Source organism: Drosophila ananassae, chromosome 2R, assembly GCF_017639315.1.
Source record: "Drosophila ananassae strain 14024-0371.13 chromosome 2R, ASM1763931v2, whole genome shotgun sequence".
Lineage (NCBI taxonomy): Eukaryota > Metazoa > Arthropoda > Insecta > Diptera > Drosophilidae > Drosophila > Drosophila ananassae.
Window position 1 is genome coordinate 15,460,461 of NC_057928.1, and position 18,965 is coordinate 15,479,425.

Genomic DNA, 18,965 nt, shown 5'->3' on the forward strand with positions numbered 1-18,965 from the left:
CTTTGGCGCAGTTGCACAATACCCAACATGTTGGAAGCAGTTGCATAGTGTTGCAAAGTTCGAAGAACAGTATAAGTAAGACCCCACCAAAAATACCATAAATACCATATTATCGAGATAAAATAGTACGTTATAGAGGCCTCTATTTAGGAGAAAACGGTTAGGGATTTCGGTTGACCACTCCCCGACGGTCATACTTGTTTTATTAAGACGCGACGGAGCACCGATTTCGCCCTTTAACTTTTCTGAATCGAAAATGGCCTGAAATCTGGCCTCAAAAGTGCAACACTAGAAGCGAATTATAAAGTAAGTGAACCAGACGGTGAAAAATCGAGCCAAACTGTATAATAATTGCCGAAAACCTACCTAGTTTGATGGTATTTCGCGTGTGTATGTGTGAGAAAAAGAAAAAGTGATAGGCTGGGACATCTGAAAAAAAATATATAATTAGGGATAAATAAATAATAAAAAAATAAGTAAATGGAAACGAGAAATAAAGCGCGATTTAAGTTATTTTTTAAACAGAAGTTTGAAAATTGCAGATTCCCAGCCTGAGATCGGGAAGTGTCGCGAAAAAAAAGGGAAAATTGAGAAGTGAAGCGAAAACGGAAAAGTCAAACAACGCCCAAGGAGCAGAGTGGCGAAAACAACAAGCGATAACAAGAAGAAGAAGAGCCAGCAAGCGAAGCTGCGTTTTGTTGATTCTTTTTTTTTTTTTAATTCAAGTAGACAGAGACACTCCTTGTATTTCGCATTTTCGCAGCGAGAGAGTAAGAGAAGTCAAAAGAACACGGAAAAAAAAAATACAATACATAAGATCTTCATGGGTCTGATATATACGTATATATTTTAAGAACTTTTAGTTCCATAATTTTCAGTATCAGGCCCATTGTAGATTGTTGTTGAGAAAAAAGGAAAAAAAAAATATGTATTCTAAAATGGGAATTTTTCTCTGTGCAGCAACAACTATCATTCCAGCTAAGTGAACATGTTTTTGGCCAACATAACATAGAACCATAAAAAAAAAAAATCTGTTGTGCGTGTGTGTGTGGCAGCACTAGAAGCAGCAGCACCACCAGCGAGCACATTTTTCCCGTGGAAAAATCGCATACATACACACAAGCACAGCCACGCACGCACACGGACACGGACACCGACACCGACGAAAGGAAAAACTAACACATACTCATAAAAAAACATATATATATATTATAATATATATATATATAGAAAAATCGGTACGAAAATCATGTCCAGCTGGGCCGAACGCGTTCACAGGCGTGCCGCCGATCTCGGCAACGTGGTCACCTCCTGCGGCCATCCCGCCACCGCCCCCGCCTACCCCTACCGCCTCGAGAAGGTTAAGTTCGGTGTACCATTGGAGGAGGTGTGCAAGCACAACAACATTCCCGGACCACTGCTAGTCCTTATATTGAAACTGAACAAGGAGTCGCCAAATCGTCAGAATGTATTCCGTGCACCCGGCCATCAGGGGGCCATGAAGAAGCTCATCCACTTCCTGCAGTCCGGCCGGCTGGTCAACGTCGACAACTACTCGGTCTTCACCATAGCCAGTGTCCTGAAGAAGTTCCTGCGGAAGATCCCAAATGGGATCTTTGGAAGGAGTGGGGAGATGGAACTGTTTGCCATCAATGAGCTGCAGAACGAAGCGGAGCAGATGGAGCGACTGCACAGGTGAGTTCTGGCGGGGATTTGGCTTGCTAGTCTATTACTTAAACTCTATTTTATTCCATTTGATTTACTTATTTTTTGGAGTGTAGTGTAACTAGCTTGCGGTAAACTTGCTGAACCGGATCTGAAGATTGTAGATTCGGTTGCAGCCTCAAGAATCTTCAGTCTTCAGTCTTCGCTCTTCAGTCTTCAGGGGGGAGTTAATTCACTGGAAAGCTGTTCTGTTTTCTGTTTTTCAGTCTTCTGTTGACACATTTGTGGCGATTTTCACCAATTTTCACTTAAGTGTTAAGAGTTAAGAGCACTTTTTAACCCTTAGACTACTGCATAAAGTTAAAAAATAAATAAAAAATAAAGAACAATGGAAGTCAGAACAACTCAAGTCTGAGTTTTAGAATTCCCACTATTTTATTGTAATTTATTCACTTTTTCGCTGATTCACTCAGCCTTGTACGGGTTTTGAAACAGAAACCGCCGAAAGGGTTAAGCTTGGATTATTGGGAGCTGCTTTTGGCCAACTTGGCTCTTACGCCAATCGATTTCTAACCAACTGAATTAGAGCATAAAGCGTGGGCCAATACACTTTAGATTTCGGCATGCAATTCATCTTCATTTTTTTCCAGTTTTTTTTGTTTTCGTAAAAAAGTCTTGCAAATAATTAACAAATCGATTTGAAAAGTAAGAGGCCTATCAATTTCAATTGACAGCCAGAAAATGATTTCTTCTCTGTTCTATTTGGTTTGTTAATTTTTTTTAAACATTTTCTTCAGACTTGATTGAGATGGATTCTAGGGGTAGAGGTAGTGATTCTGCGTCAGCAACATTCGGTTACATTAAATGCTAAATGTGCGTGTAAACAAATAACGTCAGCAATAAAACATAAATTTAAAACTCTTCCACATGCGTAGAAATCGACCGCCAAATTATTTTCATTTCGAGGCGGCTCTTCGGCGGGTGGAAAGCGTAAATTTTCAGTTTGGCAACCTGTGAGCTAGCCACAGTCGGGGGTAACTGAATAGGTCATGGGGAAATATATAAATGAGAATATTTAGGAAAGAAAAAAGATATATATATTTTTTTATTAATTTTAAAGAGAGAAATAATCTTATAAAAAGTGTGAAAATAAAAATAAACAAATTATCATGATTGGGGAGTTGGTTGGGAGTGGATTTTTAAAAAATTATTTGAAAAAAAAAAGATAAAAAATAATCATGATTAAAAGTATTGAAAATATAGTAAGTATTATAGATTATTATATTATAGAAAGAAAAACATTGTTTTTGATTAGTTGGGGTGGGGAGTCGAACTCACTTTCGAAAACTATTTAAAAAAAATGATTTAAAGAAAAAGATAAAAAAAATGAGATCATGACTAAAAAAGGGGGAAAAAACAATCAAAAACAATGATTAGTTAATGTGGAGATCGCTTTTAGAAAACTATTTTTTAAAAATGATTTGAAGAAAAAAGATCAAAAAACGATAATGATTAAAAAATTATTGAAAAAAAAGGAAGAAAAAAAAACATTGTTCTTGATTAGTTGGTAGGGGGAATCAAACTCCTCTTAGAAAACTATTTTTTTAAAAATTATTTTAAAACAAAAAAGGGTAAAAAATATTATTAAAAATTGATTAAAAAAAAATGAGGAAAAAAGTTATCCTCATTAGTTGTTGTTGAATCCAACCCCTCTAAGCTCTCAAGTGTTTTTTTTTGTGTTTCCCTTGTAACTAGTATTTTAGCCTCTACTGTAGGTGTGTGTAAACTTTTCAAACTTGTACAATTATATACACATTTATTGTAATTGTTGCTGCTGTTTCGCTGGCTCCTTTTGTTTATTTACTTTTTGGGGCAGGCGCACCAACAACAACAACAATAACAAGAACAACAACTAGGAGCCAACCTAGTAGCTACAAAAACAACATTAAGCAATCACAATCCAATCAAACAAAATGCGAAACGCGAAAATAGCGCCCCAACCATAAGATACAACAACACACCTTTATAAATAGACACGCGTTGGAAACTTTGTATCAATTAAACCTAAGACAGAGAGAGAGAGAATAAAATGGAGAGAGGATATGCGATAGTGAGTGGGAGTGAGAGGTCGGGCGACCTGTTGTGGGCCTCCGGTCTCCAATCTCCTCGGTCTCTCCCAACCAGGCTCCCCTTCCCCCACCCACTCCCCCCATCAATTGGCACATCATTTGTGTTTGTTGTTGTTGTGTGTGCTTTCCAGCTGGTGTGTTTTTTTTTTTTCTTATTTCTCAGCGATTGCAACGCCCGCCGCACATCTACGTCATTGTTGCACGTTTTTGCAATAGACCAAAAAATATAAATGAATCGGTGTATTTGTATTTTGTATTTTTGTGTATTTTTGGATTTTGTTTTGTTTTCTGTAAATTACAAAAAAAAAAAAACGAAATCTTTGAAATCAATTGAGACAGCTGCTCGGAGAGCAGAGAGAGAGTGAGAGCAGTGCTTTCTCTCTCTCCTTGCCATAGTCCTGTTATTCGCAACTTGTTGCCTGGCGGTTGAAAGCTTTTCTCCAAGCTTTTTCCAGCCTGTTGCTTTTTTCCCCATTACTCTCTTTTTTTGTTTTTTTTTTTTTTTTATAATAATTCAAAAATTTGTTTTTTTTTTTTTGGTTTCATAATACTTTTCTTTCATTTTAGATTTTTTTTTTTATATTTTTAATCTTAAATCATTTTTCTTTCCGCCTGATCAGCTGCCATGTTCCAGCTGCTTTTTCAGTCTTCTACTTCCCACCTTCTTCTGCCTCTTTTTTCTGCCTCTTTCTTCTGCCCTTTCTCCGCCTATCACCAATTACGCACACTCTCCTTGGCAGCCGGCCGTAGTTAATAGGCTGCCGGACAATTGCTGCCGGAATGGCAGGAGACCTGCTACGAGAATACTGATAAGTGCAGAAAAGGCCGATTCTTCTGGTCTGCAGTCTACAGTCTACAGACTAGAGTCTAGAGTCTAGACAAATAAATGCCAATAACTGCAGAAAAAAATCAAAAAAAGAACTACAGAAGGGAGGTGACTACAAAGCCGCTTTGTCATCCAATGTCTGGAAGGGAACAGGCAGGCCGGCAGCCAGTCAGGCCCACTGAGGTCTGAGGTCTCTACTTCCTGATTATTATTCATGGGCCCTGTATTGTTTTATTTTCTTGTCGGTTTATCGGTCGGGGCTTAATCTTAAATACAGTTTACACATCCCATTGTTCTGAGCTACTTCTTTGTAATTTTTGTAATAAAAAGAGTATTACTAATTATAAGAATAGTTGATAGAATTAGTAATACCTTTGAATGCAACCGCAGGAGTTTTTATTTGACTGTTACTTTCAAATATAAATAAATAAATAAATATAAACTCGAATCTGCCGCTCCGCCCTCTCCCCCGTATAAACAGCCATTGCCAAACAAGCCAATAAATGTTAAATAAAGCGAGCCAACAAAAATCTACAACAAAATTGTAAACAAGCGTGGAAATGTGCGTCAGTCAGTGAAGGAGGCTAAGGCGGAGGTGGAGGTGGAGGCCGAGACGGGAGGCTCTTTTTTATTTCAGCCTCGACTCGATCCCAGGCCATGCGATTATTCTTCCTTTCTTCCAGAGGGCTCTTTTGGGTTCTGCGGTTCCTTTCTTCCGTCCCAGTGAACGATGAACTTCCCATTCGGAATGAACTGCAGACGCAGTGGCAGTCCCTGGAAACATATGGCGGAGAAACACTGGCCAACAAGGGAGCTTCTTTTTGTTGGTCAGGGGAAGCAGGAAGTAGGGGTCTCCAGAATATTTATTTTCTTTTTAAATGTAGTTATATATTAGTCTGAGATTAGTAGAGTTGGGATTCATTCTTCACTGTATGATACCTGGTACTCAGATAACTATATCCCTTTCGAAAAACTAGGTTTGAAATAATTACTTGAAAATAATATATGATTTTCTATGAAATATAAATAAAGAGTGCCTAAAAGCCTTAAAGAAGGGAATCCCTTTCAAAAAACTAGTTTTCAAATCATTTATTGAAAAGAAAATGTGTTTTTCTCCGAAATATTAAATCATAGTGACTTGAAAACATTCATTTATAAGTATTTTTATTAGAAAGGAAGGAGAATCTGTTGTTTAATGTATGAACTACATTATATCTTTCGAAAAATTAACTAACTTATAGTTTTCACTTAAATATAATATTATATTTGCACCAAAGTATTCATTTAAATTTGTTTTTATTAGAAAAAAATGGGAATAAGTTGTTTAATGTATGATACCTGGTACTCTGAGCACTATAAGCATAAGCATTTCAAGACATTTTTTGAAAATAAATTATGTTATTCTCTGAAATATAATAATATATTGGCTTAAAAGTATTAATTTCTAATTATTTTTATTAGAAAAGCTAGGGAATTAGTTCTGGAGTGTGTGATACCTGCTACTTAGAGAATTTAGAATTCAAATCCCTTTCAAAAAACTATTTTTGAAACCATTATTTGGAAAGAAAATATATTTTTATTTGAAATATAATAATATTCATAAGAAAAGAAGGGAAATTACTCAATTATTGCATGATATCTGGTAGTCTGAGTAACTTTTCAAAGAATTTATTGAATTGTGTTCGTTTTTTCTTGAAAATAAACACAATTCCATCCGAGACTCGTGATTGATCGCCGCCCAGATCGAAATCTGTTGTGGAGTGTAATCAGGAGGGGTGAGACTCGTCATCGGATATCGTGATGTTGGCACTTATTATATAGTATATGTATGTTGGAAGCAGTTTTTTATTACTCGGATCGACTATTGCTTCTCTTGGTTCATTATTATGAAGTATTGTCTTTTTTATTTTGCCGCCAAGCTCCATAAAAAGTACGAAGTTGAGAGCCAAGCCGACTGGTGGCTTCAGTTTCTGCCTATTTCTTGGGCGTGGAAGTAATCAAATCATCAAATAAATAAGGTTGAGCAAACAATCTGAAGCTCAGCCTCAAAACATCCTTTGTTTTCACAATTTGTAATGTGTATCAATCACTTGTTTGCCTATTGAATCACTTGCACTGGCCGACTACTTCAATTAAACCACATATTATTCATTAGACTCCGAGTCAGGCATTTATTATTTAGGTCTGCTGATATCTCGACTCTCTACCAGCCATTGAATAATCCGGATAAGTGAGCTCCCTCGACTCTGCTGCTGTGAGTAATTTAAATTCCGTAGACTGTTGTATGATGTTCTTTTCATAAAACTGTTCAATGGCTTTCAACTCAGATGTGTGTAAGGAAACTCAATTATCTCGTGTATGATATTTCACTTATCACTCTTGCCCCCCAGACCTCAGACGCTATAGATTCTCTCCTCTTGAAAGTGTCACAGAAAAGATGAAAAACTGGTTCCTCTATAGGGCAGAGAGTCAGGCCCAGAGAGCATCAGTGTCGGTGTCTGAGACTGTTTTATACGTAACGAACTGAAAAAAAATATATATATACCATATATATTGTGATAAAAAATAAAAACTGTTACAGAGGCAAATCAAATGCGGCAAAAAACAAACAAAAACGAGCCATAGATACGAGTTACTTTACTCAGTTACTGGAAATTGTCGGGATTGTCCGACATTTTTGTCGGTTTTATGAATGAAACTCTATCTTAACAATAAAAGTGATTCATCTAAATGATATGACGAACACTACGCATCGCCAATATTAAAATTTTAGATGGATTTTGAAGCAAAAATTATTTGGAACTGCTTCGTGGAAAAAGTTGTTGCCGGTTTTTATGGCCATTGTCTATGTTTGTTGCCTCTTTTATTTGGCCTATTGATTATGCAAATGAGTTTAAAAAAATACAATCAACGCATGCGCAACTCGATTATATAAGAGTGTATGCGATGGGGGGATGCCCTCCCTAATGGAGGCCTCAATCAATCAGAAAAAAAAGGTAAAAAAAAAGCAAACAATGCTTCACAATTACTCACTCCATTAGTGGTTTTTATTTTGGATTATAATAGATTTCGGAGGGGCAGGAACTCAATGGGTTATCTCTCCAATATCAACAGACATAAACAGTCGTTCTGCGGTTTCTGTGGTTGTTTTTATTTCATTTTTTATGAATATATATTTCCCTTAAACAGCATTCCACGTAATTAATGCAATTAATAAACGATTTGTACGCTTTCCGACTCGACTCTTGGTCCGAAACATAAAAAACAAGGCGAATCGTAATTGATAATCGTTATCAGGAGCAGGAGGGACTATCAGCTATAAGCCTGACCTCCCCGGAGTTCAAATATACTTCCAATGATTCCAATGAAGAAGCCGCAACATGTGTAATTGGGAATAGAATTGATAAGATAGTGTAGAGTCTATACCCCAAAGGGTAGAATAGTGTTTGTCTGCCGACTGGCATTGCTTGGGTTCTTGACTTTTGGGGGAAATATCAACAAGGCATAGAACCTCTAGAACCTCTATAAGGTAAGTCATCAGAGACCCTGACCCATGATAACCCCCAGAAACTCTGCTGATAAGGATTATTTATGTCTCTTGGTCATAAATCTTATAAAAAATGTTTACCAAATAAAGAAACAAAGATAAATCAATTAATTTTCATAAAAATATGTCTCTAGTTTTCACTCCAAAACTTATACAGATCTTAGGGCCAGCACCTTTCACCTTTGGATCTCACAAATGGAGGTGACCAGATGCGGGTTCCATCATCCCAAGATTTCTAAAACAATTAACTCGCTATGATTTTTCTGTTTATTTTTTTAATTTAAAGAGATCATCAATGCATTCCAGTGAGATTCTCCTTTTTAAAATGCTCTTTCTTCTCCAAGCAGTTCACACCACATCTGAAAATAGAGCCCCAGACAGCCAGGGCATTGTAGTTTAGTTCATTGTCAAGCGATTTGTGGCCCCCATCTCCTCCGGATCTTGGAGTTTTCACTTTTTAAGCGCCAGTCTGCCAAGCTGCCAAGCAGCGAGGGGAGTGTGGAGTGTGGAGTTTGGCTTTTAAAGCATTAATTGATTGAGTTTTTTTTGTTAGTTTGTCGGTCGGTCGGTTGGTGTCTCTATCAAGTTGTGTAATGTGGACGCTTAGGAGGTTGCCAACCAGTTTTTCTTCTTCTCCGGTTAAAGCCAAAGTCTCAAAGCCAAGCTGCAGCTGCAGAGCCCGACTCCACTCGACTCGACTCGACATTTGTTTCGAAAAATCATTAGGCACGCCAAAATGAAAGTGTGAAGAGCTGACTTGACTTTCTTTGCCGGCTTTGCCGCCAGGCGATGATGAGCCGCCAGTCCAGTCCAGTACGGTAGTCGGTAGTCGGGTAATGAGTCAGTGCCCTTCTGTAATGGCATGACTAACAAGCTCTAGCCACTCCTGCCTTTCCATCATAGATAATGATAACAGATCTTGAAAAATAATTCATAAAAATATATTTATTCCCTTGCAGACTGTTCGCTTCGCTGCCAAAGTACACACAGCATCTGTTGGTTCTGTTGTTTGGAACATTCCGGGTCATAGCCAGCAATGCGGCCCACGCCTCCACCGGAATGACCAGCGAGGCCCTGGGCGTCTCGGTGGCCCCCAGTTTCTTTCAGTCGTGTGTCAGTGATGGGAAGACGGCGCGTATGGAGGATGTGCTCAAGTTCAAGGTGGGTCAAGGTCTCATAATCCTTCTTATATTTTAATTATTTAATAAATATCTTGTATGTCCCTTAGGTTGCCACCAAGATCATGCAGAATATAATCGATAAGTTCGCCACTCATGACATTTTTGGGCGGGAGAACTACCAGTACTATGCCCGCGTCACAGGACGCATTCTGAAGGTGCAGGACGAATGGATATGCAGCTTCCAGTACCCGCCGCCGCCACGTGGCAAGTTGGCCCAGCAGAAGTATGCCTGTAAGTAGACTCTCTCCATGAGTCATCATTACCAAGAATGATTCGAGTTGGAGAAACACTAATGAGCTCTCTTCTTATCTTTCTTTAATAGTGCAACATTCTTTGGAGGCGGAGAAGACATGGCTGCAGTGCCAGTGCGAGCGTTGGGGCTTACGTGAGTACCGCCAGAATGCCATCCCACTCTCCGTAGATATAGCTATAGATCTAAGCTCTATTTGTGCTTTGCTTCTGGAAACCACCACCACCTCAACCACCACTTCTCGCTCCACTCCCGCACTGTCCGATCTAACTTCTGTCTGTTACATGTGTGTGTGGGGGAATGCGAAATATGTATCTGATTACCGATAAGCTTGGACCATCATCTTGGGCCATTTGGTGTCCCCGATACCTATAACGATAAGCTTCAAGCCCAGCCCTCCATCCACACTGTCTATAAGCTTCTCGCCGCATGCCCTAGTCATAGTCATAGTCATAGTTATAGTTATAATCTTAGTAGTAGTTGCTATCCCCCCTTCTCATTCCGACGAGTCATCCAATCCATTTGTTAACCCCCCAATGCTGACCCATTTAGTGGCCCAGGAGGAGTCCCGATCGACGCCCGCCCTGCTGACCAGCTCCAGTTCGGCGCTGGAGAACAGTGTCCTGTCGCTGGGCGTCTCCCCGGAGCACTCGTTCATCGAGAGCTGTGCCCGGCTGTCGGTATCGCTGGAGGGTCCCGGCATCTTCGCCATGACCTCATCCCCCTTACCGGCAAAGCGGAATGGAAACGGAAACGGCAACGGCAATGGCAACGCTACCGACTACGACTACGATGATTATGCCGACGATGATGAGGATAACGATGAGCTGGATGGTGTCCATGACTTCGGGCCCGACCTGGAGATCAGCAGCATAGCTCCGGCGCAGGGCAGCCGCGGCATCTACCGCCACAAGCAGCGCCTCCAGCAGCCGAATCCCTACCAACAGCACCACCACCAGCCGGCCCAGCAGCCGGACTACGAGGACGACGACGACGACGATGAGGACGACATGACCGTGGTGAAGCGGCGCTATCGCCAGAACAAGAAGAAACAGCTGCCGACCAGCGGCAGCCACCACCAGCGGCGACTGCGAGCCGGAACCAAGAGCCTGGATGGCGGCGGCGAGCGACGTCCCGCCGGCTCAGGCGCTGCTGCCGGTTCGGTGGCCGACGGAGCAGCCGGAAATCCCACGCCGCCCAAGCTCAAGCAGCGCACCTGCAGTCGCTGCAATCGGGGAATACGGCACAGCAGCTCGTGCAGCTCGAATTCCGCCGGAGCCACCGGGTCGAACTGCGCCGGCGGTGGACCGGGAGCTGGCAACGGCGGGGGAGCCGAGGGCGGCATGACCATGGAGGAGCTGAGGGCCGTCAACCGCTATGCGGAGAGCACCAAGAGCCTCTCGTATCTGCCACAGGTGAGGGACGAGTTCCTGCTGGGCTCGCGCATCTCCGTTTGAGGGAGTGCGTCTGTAGATCGTACATCTCGAGCCTAGGATCCTAGCTCCTAGCTCCTAGATCCTAGGTCTCTCTAACCCCTATTCTGAAAATGCTCGAATCCTCCTAAGTTTGGTATTCTTTTTGCAGGACTGAAAAAACAGAAAAAAGAAAATCAAGAATCAAGAATATCCTAGTTCTTAAGTTTATGATTTCCACCTTATCTTCTGTTGCGAATTTATTATTTCTCTCTAATTGAACCTTATGTAATGTTTATTTCTATAATTTTCTTTTGTTTCTTGTGTTTTTTTTTTAAATTTTATGTCATTTTGGAAAATGTTTTCTAATTATCCTGTCTCACTCACTATCCTTTTCTTAACATCTCTTAGCAAATTGTTGAAAAATTGTTTCGTTTTGGAAATGTTTGCTTAGTTCTCTGTATGATTTTCATAAAATCTAACCATCTCTGCGCCTGCCAAGTTTAAAAAATAAATCAAATACTCTACAACTAATCTACTTACACAACAACAACACAAGAAATTTAAGATTTAACTTCTCATATGGCCTCTACACCCCAGAAACAGTACAAAAAGTACACAAATCTACAAAAATCTCCACTAAAAACAATCAAAACCAAAACTCTGTACAAATTAAACTAAAAACGGAGCAAAAATCGAATTGTATCATTTTATTTTCAATTTTATTTTCAATTTTCCATTATTATAATTTGTTAAAACTTATCCTAAAAACAAAAAAAATACGACAAAAACAAATAAAAACAAAACAAAAATGTCAAAAAACAAAACAAAAAATCATTCATTAAATACATTTTATAAAAATATGCCCAAAGACCAAAATTTCATTAAAATAAAAAAATCGTTAGAAAATTGTTTCAAACAAAAAAAAAATATTCTAAAATGTGTATTTTTAGAGAATCAATGGGAAAATAGTTTTTTTGAAAGACAAAAATTTTAGTAAAGGTTGTGGGAGATTTTTTCAAAAAAATATAGAACTTCAAGATTCAAAAATAGACTTTCAAGAAACAATAATTTTAGAGAAGGACCCTGGAGCAGAATTTATAATCCCTATCTGGACCAGAATTCGGATCAAGTATGGCAGAAAGTATTTATTTTCCACCAACCTCACACCTCATAACTAGAAACTTGGTTATTATAGACGTAGCACTTGTTTTTGTTTGACAATCACGGTCTTAAAACTCTACGGCATAAAATTATAACTCACCAAAAATAATACTCGAAAAACTCAAAAACACACTGTATTATAAGCTAGCGATATGATTTGTATTTTGTATTTGATTTTGTTGTAATCGTTAAATGTGTAACATATTTTTAGAGACCTAAGACCTAAGCCACCCCCGATATTGTTATCTTCACTATTTTAATTTTTGTCACTATATATTTTGTATATATATATTCATATATTCTTTGTCTATGTAGCTTAGAAGCCTGCTTTTGTTTTTTGCATCTATCAAGTACTCGTATTTAAATTGTTTGCTGCACCCAGTAGTTAAAAAATTGAATAAAAAAACAGACAAATAACAAAATAACATGTAGTCCAAAAGACAAAACGAACAATCATGCAATCATACTACAAAACACGAGCCAAGAACCCCAAAATTGCATTTGTAATTAATATTTATTTATGCGGAATTATGCTTGAATGTTGTGTCCACCTTAAGATAAGCAATCGAGCGCTTGTTGGCGGTTATTTTTCTCACTTAATTTTAATTAATTGTGCTTACTCCAGGGGGGGTATTCATCGGGTTTATGGTTTTAAGAACTTTGTCGTGAATACCTCCACCTCCACTGTTTCCCCAATCATTTTTGTATTTAATCTTTCACTTTTTTCCACACTGCGCTCTGATACTGCTGCATTTTGTGTTTCACTAAAAAATATTAAATAAAATCAAACACCAATTGTTAACTACTTTTTCATTTAATTATGTAAAGTTTTATTTTTCTTAAATTCTTAAAGTTTTGTTTTGCCTTTTAAAAAATATATATATTCTTATATTTTGAATTTAAGTGAAACAAGAAAAATGATAAAATTCTACAAGTTAGTTAATATCAAAATACCGAAAATTCAATTGCCAATTAACTCTAATGCGATAATTTTGAATCCCCCCTCGTCTTCCCAACAACAACAACTACTACAACAACAACAACCACACGACAACAACAACAACTACAACAACATGAAAACAATAATTGCCAAATCTGAAAAAAAATTCAAAAAAATATGAAAATATAAAAATAGGTCCATGAACGCCAAACCGCACGAATGCGCACCCGTTCCGAGTGGTTCTTGGGTCCTCGGGACGCTGTTGTGACGCTGCAGTTGCCGGCGGACACGTGCAGCAACTGCTGCCTGGCGGCTGCCGCCGGCTACCTCGGAGGCGGCAGTACGCGCGACATGCGGCAGGCCCAGACGGAGGGCGAGCGTAGCCAGGCGGCGCTCTTGTATCACTTCTATCGCAGGCAACAGCAGCAGGAGCAGCAGGACCAGGAACAGCATCCGTTCGAGGACATGATGGACACGGAGGATAGCTATGGACAGCAGCAGAGGGAGCAACAGCAGCAACAGCAACAGATACATTCCAAGGGCCTATTGCGGCCACCGCCCATGCAACATCAGCAGCAACAACAGCAGCAGCAGCAGCAGCAACGTCGTCTGCTGCTGGACGTCAATTCGGGTAACAGCAATAGCAACAACAGCAACTGCAACTGCAACTGCAACATCAACAATCACAACCACAACAGCAACACTAACATCAGCAACAGTGACGATATAGCCTGGCAACTCGGCAACTCATGCTACTACTCCACACAATGCTTGTCCAGCTACAACACCACCATTATGCCACCTGCAACTGGCATTGCTGCTACTGCTCCGGTTGTCGATCCGGATCGGCAGCTGGTGGAGGTGGCCTCGGATAGCGATTGTGACTCCTTGGACGGCGGACGATTGCTCCACACATTGCAGGCCCATGAGCTGCAACAGCATGTGGAGCCGAGCATGTTGCTGGTGCGTCACTCGACACCGATGCTGGTGGCGCGTCAGCAGCATCGGCTGGCCAGCAATGCCTCCTCCTCGTTGTACCAATCGTTCGAGGTGACCTCCACCACGCTGCCGATCACCACCAGCAACAACAATCGCAGCAGCAGCAGCAACAGCAACAGCAACGGCAACAGTAACATCAACAGCAACCATAACAACAATAATAACTTTGCCACAGTCATTTTCAATGTTTTGGACTTTTTGTTTTGATAGAGAGTTTAAAAAACTGAAGCAGGCCGAAGAGCAGGCGAAGAAATCCAAATATTGGAATGAAGTGTCTTGTGTTTTGTAGCCAACAATTGCATTAAATCATGAATCTTGCTTATGTCCCACTAATTGCTAAACACGAAACATGATCCGATCTGATTGTTAAGATTATTTGTTCTATGTTCTATAAGTTTCTAGAAGAAACTCCACCGAATTGTTTATTTAATCCGTGCATGATTAGGCGGTTAAGTTATGTGCAAGCCAGTTTTTTATTTCTACAATTATATTATATTTTATGTTTATATTTTGGATTAGCTGTCGAATACCACAACTATTTATTATTAATTTTAATGCGTGTATGTTGTACTTTGCTCCGAACTACTCATTTTGATTATTTTTTAATTTTTATCAATAAATTTGATTATTTATTTATACTGTGTATAACAAATGGAAGATGTTTGAAAGCTTTTTGTATTGTTTCTTGTATTGTTTTGCCTTGTTTTTGTTTTTGTGTTGTTACACTTTCACACACTCATTATTGTGTGTCTTGTTGTTTAATTTTGTTAAAAAAAAAAAAAAAACCCACTAACATACATTTATGTGTTGTACCTTTGTATTTGAGTTGTTGTCGGAGCCGCCCACAAAGACAATCAGCAGCAGCAACAACAAACTAACAACAATGACAAGACATCTACAACGACCAACTAATTTGCTAATTTTTGCCAAACAGCCCACAAAAAAATAATATGAAAATATAACTCATCATGCCTATATTATTTCTCCTCTTCTTTTTTTTTTCTTTGCCCCGATAATTGAACTCCGCCCCGACCGTCCAGTTGGCAACATCCGTTTGAGTAACAGCGCCGAGTCCATTCAGTATGCAGCCCGACGACCCCACGCCACCAACATCGCCAGCCTCCAGATCAATCCCACCCTCGGCGGCGCCACCAACACCCACAATCCCACCACCCGGCGCCTGCTCATCAATGTGCCGCGCCAGTATCGTTCCTCGCTGCGACGCAACAAGGAGAAACAGATCGGCGGCAATAGTCAGAGCAACAGTAGCAATAGCCTGGGCAGTGATCAGCTGACCGGCAATTCTGGAATATCATCTGCAGCTGGCGGAGATGCCTACCAGGCGTTGAACAAGCCACTCCTAATGGTGGGCCTTCTACCGGGTGCCGAACAGCCGCCGTCGGTGAGGAACTCCATTGCCGAGTGCGGGATGAGCAGCACCCACGACGGCAGCGAGCAGATGGACGTCGGTGTGGAGTGCAGCACCACGCTGAGCTTCAAGCCGCCAAGGCTGTAACAGGGTGACCAGGAACCACCGAGTGGCGTCGCGGATAACTGAGGACATTAACCAACCAATCAACCATTGATTTTTACCACGATAAGATCTAACAATTTTTAAATGTAACCCAAGCGAGCAAATTTTAAATGTAATTCGAAAAACAAAACACAAAAGTAGGGCATTTTCGAAAATAATTAGAGATTTAAAAAGATGGAAAGTGTAAATCGAAGAATAATTGTATGAAACAATGAATTTAAATGTTTATTTTTATTATTACTTTTGTTTAAATTTTAAATCTCTAATGATTTCGGAGAGATCCCTGCCCGGAAAATACATCATCTATCATCTAAATTAGAGACTACTGCTAATGATATATGTATTTAATGTGTATAGCAAGAAAAGGCTGATTTTCTTTAGTTAAACAAACAAACAAACAAACAAAAAAACAAAAACAAAAAGATGAAACAAATTTAATTGAAAAAGAAAGAAAAACTGATGTAAACTATATGATGTAATGCAACAAATTGCCAAATTTTATTCAGCATTCAGTTTTGTCGTTTAAGTTAGGTTGATTTTATTGTACTATGTGTTATAGCCAAGAATCTCTCAAACTTGAACATTGTCAAGGTAGATTATAAACGAAACTTTAACCTGATCGCAACAAACGAAACAACGACACAAGAACCATACAAGAATGCTATCAAATTCTCAAAAGATTCAGAATCAGAACAATCATGCACCGATTTCGACCCTACAGGACCCTCTATTCTAATAAATGTACACCTAAATCCTGAACCTGAACCCAAACCGAAAAAAAAACTAAAACAAAATTAATGAAGCTCTTAATGCAATCAAGAAACTATTAAGATTCATTTCTGATACAGACAAGTACAAAGGCATAACTAAACAGAAACCAATCGAAAATATCTAAATATATATATATATTCTACATTATTCTTACAAAGATATAAACTACTAAATTAGCATTTAATATCTAGTTAAGCGTTTTCAAATTATACTTGTAACTATGAAAGGAAATCAATTTGTAATACTGTGTGTGTGTGTCCAAGATATATGTGCATTGTATATTTCTTACACGATCTGCTAACACAGCCGCCCTACCTTCGGGGAGTCAGAACTACCAAAAAAAAAAAAGAAACAGAAAAAACATCAGCTATATCAATTCCATTTTATATAACAAACTGACTTAGCCAATCCCCTGTTCGACTAGTTTTTAGACAATTCCAATCCAAGAAGTATGACGATCTCTTTAGATCGATTTCCACTGCCCCGCACCTAAACACAAAACAAAAAAAATAAATAAATAGTTCTTTTTCCCTAGAAATCCCCATCAAACTTGCAGATCTTTTCAGTAAATTTTGAAAAAATCCTTGCAAAGTTCGACAAAAAAAAAAAAAGAAGAATTTCCCCCGCTGTGTTTTGCCACAAAGTTGTGTGTTTTGTTAAATAAAATTTACATAATTAATCGTAACTGTTAGTTAAATAAATAAATCGAAAAGTTGAAAATCAATTCTTTGGCCATTTTCGTACCTAGTATGAAAAGAATCCATTATTATACACGTACTATATAGTATACAAGATAAGTAGCCTATAAAGATCTGAATGTTGCCCAGAACGAAACACCAATTTGTTGATGAGAAGATAAAAAAAAAAGAAAATACTTTATTATATCGACATAATTTTTATTGCTGTGTATGGTAGGCTATAAGCTATAAAATATATATATATATATATATATATACATATATATGTATAAATCTTAAATTACGAGTTCGAGTGAAGTACATTCATTAGCCCCTAAAAAAAAACTATTACATAAATATATATATTGTAAATGATGACGGAAAGGTTATATATTATAGGTGTACGCTATATATAGTGAGCAGGATTTGTTCCACACAATTTAAATTTGCATTAAAAGTGCAAAATGCATTTCGAATACATTTTTCAAATATATTATAATCAGATTCTTAGCTCTTTTGATTTTTTTACTTCTTCACGGCATGAGGTATCGCCTGATCGCCGTGAGAGCGATACAGCACTTCCACTCCAATTTCTGTATGCAAAACAGTGAAAAGAACCGACAAAAATCATATAGTACATACAATGTAACTAATTACTGAATGGAAAATATAAATATTTCAATTGAAGAATTAACTTTGGCGGGCCCGGTTGTTTAAGTTTGTTTTCTCTCTTAATCGCTAATCTTACGAACACATTTTTGGTCAGAATTTGTGCATTCGCTTAAGCTCTGATTTCGATTTCTGACAAGTAACCATTTCTTTTACAATAAAAATGCATTTTATTTGGGGAAATAAATACTAAGAGCTCAACTAATCAACCAATTGAGGAGCACTGCAACAAAATCAATTCGGATTACTTGTCAGATCGGGAATTAAGACTTAAGAATGCCTAATTGTATAGAGCCCTATCTACGATGATGCCGTGCTCGATGAGGAAACTCTCGACATCGGAGGCGAAAAAGTCGTCACTCAGATCATCGGTCAGTCGCACAAAGTTCCCAATGAGCGCCTGTGCCTTGTAGACAAGCAATGCTGGCAGGCCCTTGGTGCGGAAGTCCCGGCTCATCCCGGCCACGGAACTACATATTTTGGCAAACTTAATGGACGGATAGTCGCCGGCCAGGCTGTCCAGGCAGTTGTTGAGCGTTGTGCAGGCCGACAGATTGCGCTCGTAGATGTGGATAATAACGGTGGTGTGCTTGTTCTCCTGTTCGACGCAGGCGAGGAACTCCTCGTGGGTGGTCAGCTGCTGAACCTTTCCGAACTGCTGGTTGTGACCCGTCTGGCGCAACATCTCGGCCATGCGCTGCTTCTGGTACTGCTGCAGGAAGTCCTCACTCATCAGCTCGTCCATTTCGGCGTCCAGTTCCTCCTGCCGCTTGCGCTCCTCATCCTCGGCGGCTGTGCTCGTGGTCATGCTGAGTTTCTTGGCCAGGGCCAGTCGCTGGCGTTCCGTCTCGTCGCGTCGCTCCGCCTCCAGTTGCTTGAATCGCTGCCAGTCTTTGACGACGCCCTTCGGCCCCGTGTTGGTGGAGCCCCGCTGCTTGAATCCCCCAGCCGGAGTCGCATTTGGATCCGTATTGATTGTGAGACCGGAGGAACTCGACTTGGAGGCTCCCTTCTCGTCGTCGCCATCGTCACCGTTGTCCTCGCCCTCGCTGCTGCTGCAGTAGTACTCCAGTTTCTCTCCCAGTAGTTTATCCTCCAAGGTGGCCATGGTTTCTAATTGGCGAGTTTTTAGTTTTCTTTACAATTGTAACTTAATTAGCGTAGGGGTGGAGAAAATATCGATAAGAAAATCACTGCTATC

The 18,965-nt window shown here is 39.6% G+C and overlaps 2 protein-coding genes across 8 annotated transcripts; one reads left to right on the forward strand and one right to left on the reverse strand.

Annotated features, from left to right (window-relative positions):
* Window positions 1–130: 130 nt before the first annotated feature.
* Window positions 131–17,782, forward strand: LOC6506719 (rho GTPase-activating protein 20). 7 transcript variants are annotated; one of them, XM_044714907.1, is made up of 8 exons: window positions 131–306; window positions 543–1,695; window positions 9,127–9,328; window positions 9,396–9,579; window positions 9,671–9,733; window positions 10,151–11,013; window positions 13,310–13,745; window positions 15,154–17,782. In XM_044714907.1, exons 2-8 carry the CDS (start codon window positions 1,250–1,252, stop codon window positions 15,627–15,629), a joined length of 2,670 nt encoding a protein of 889 aa, XP_044570842.1. In that variant the 5' UTR covers window positions 131–306; window positions 543–1,249; the 3' UTR covers window positions 15,630–17,782. The 7 variants fall into 7 exon arrangements, with proteins under 7 accessions (XP_044570842.1, XP_032309548.1, XP_001957372.2 ...); XM_032453657.2 differs by having other exon boundaries at window positions 132–770; window positions 961–1,695; XM_001957336.4 differs by having other exon boundaries at window positions 133–306; window positions 961–1,695.
* On the reverse strand, window positions 17,267–18,909 carry LOC6493260 (phosducin-like protein). Its single transcript, XM_001957335.4, has one exon. It carries the CDS (start codon window positions 18,870–18,872, stop codon window positions 18,045–18,047), a length of 828 nt encoding a protein of 275 aa, XP_001957371.1. The 5' UTR covers window positions 18,873–18,909; the 3' UTR covers window positions 17,267–18,044.
* Between the last annotated feature and the right edge of the window lie 56 nt (window positions 18,910–18,965).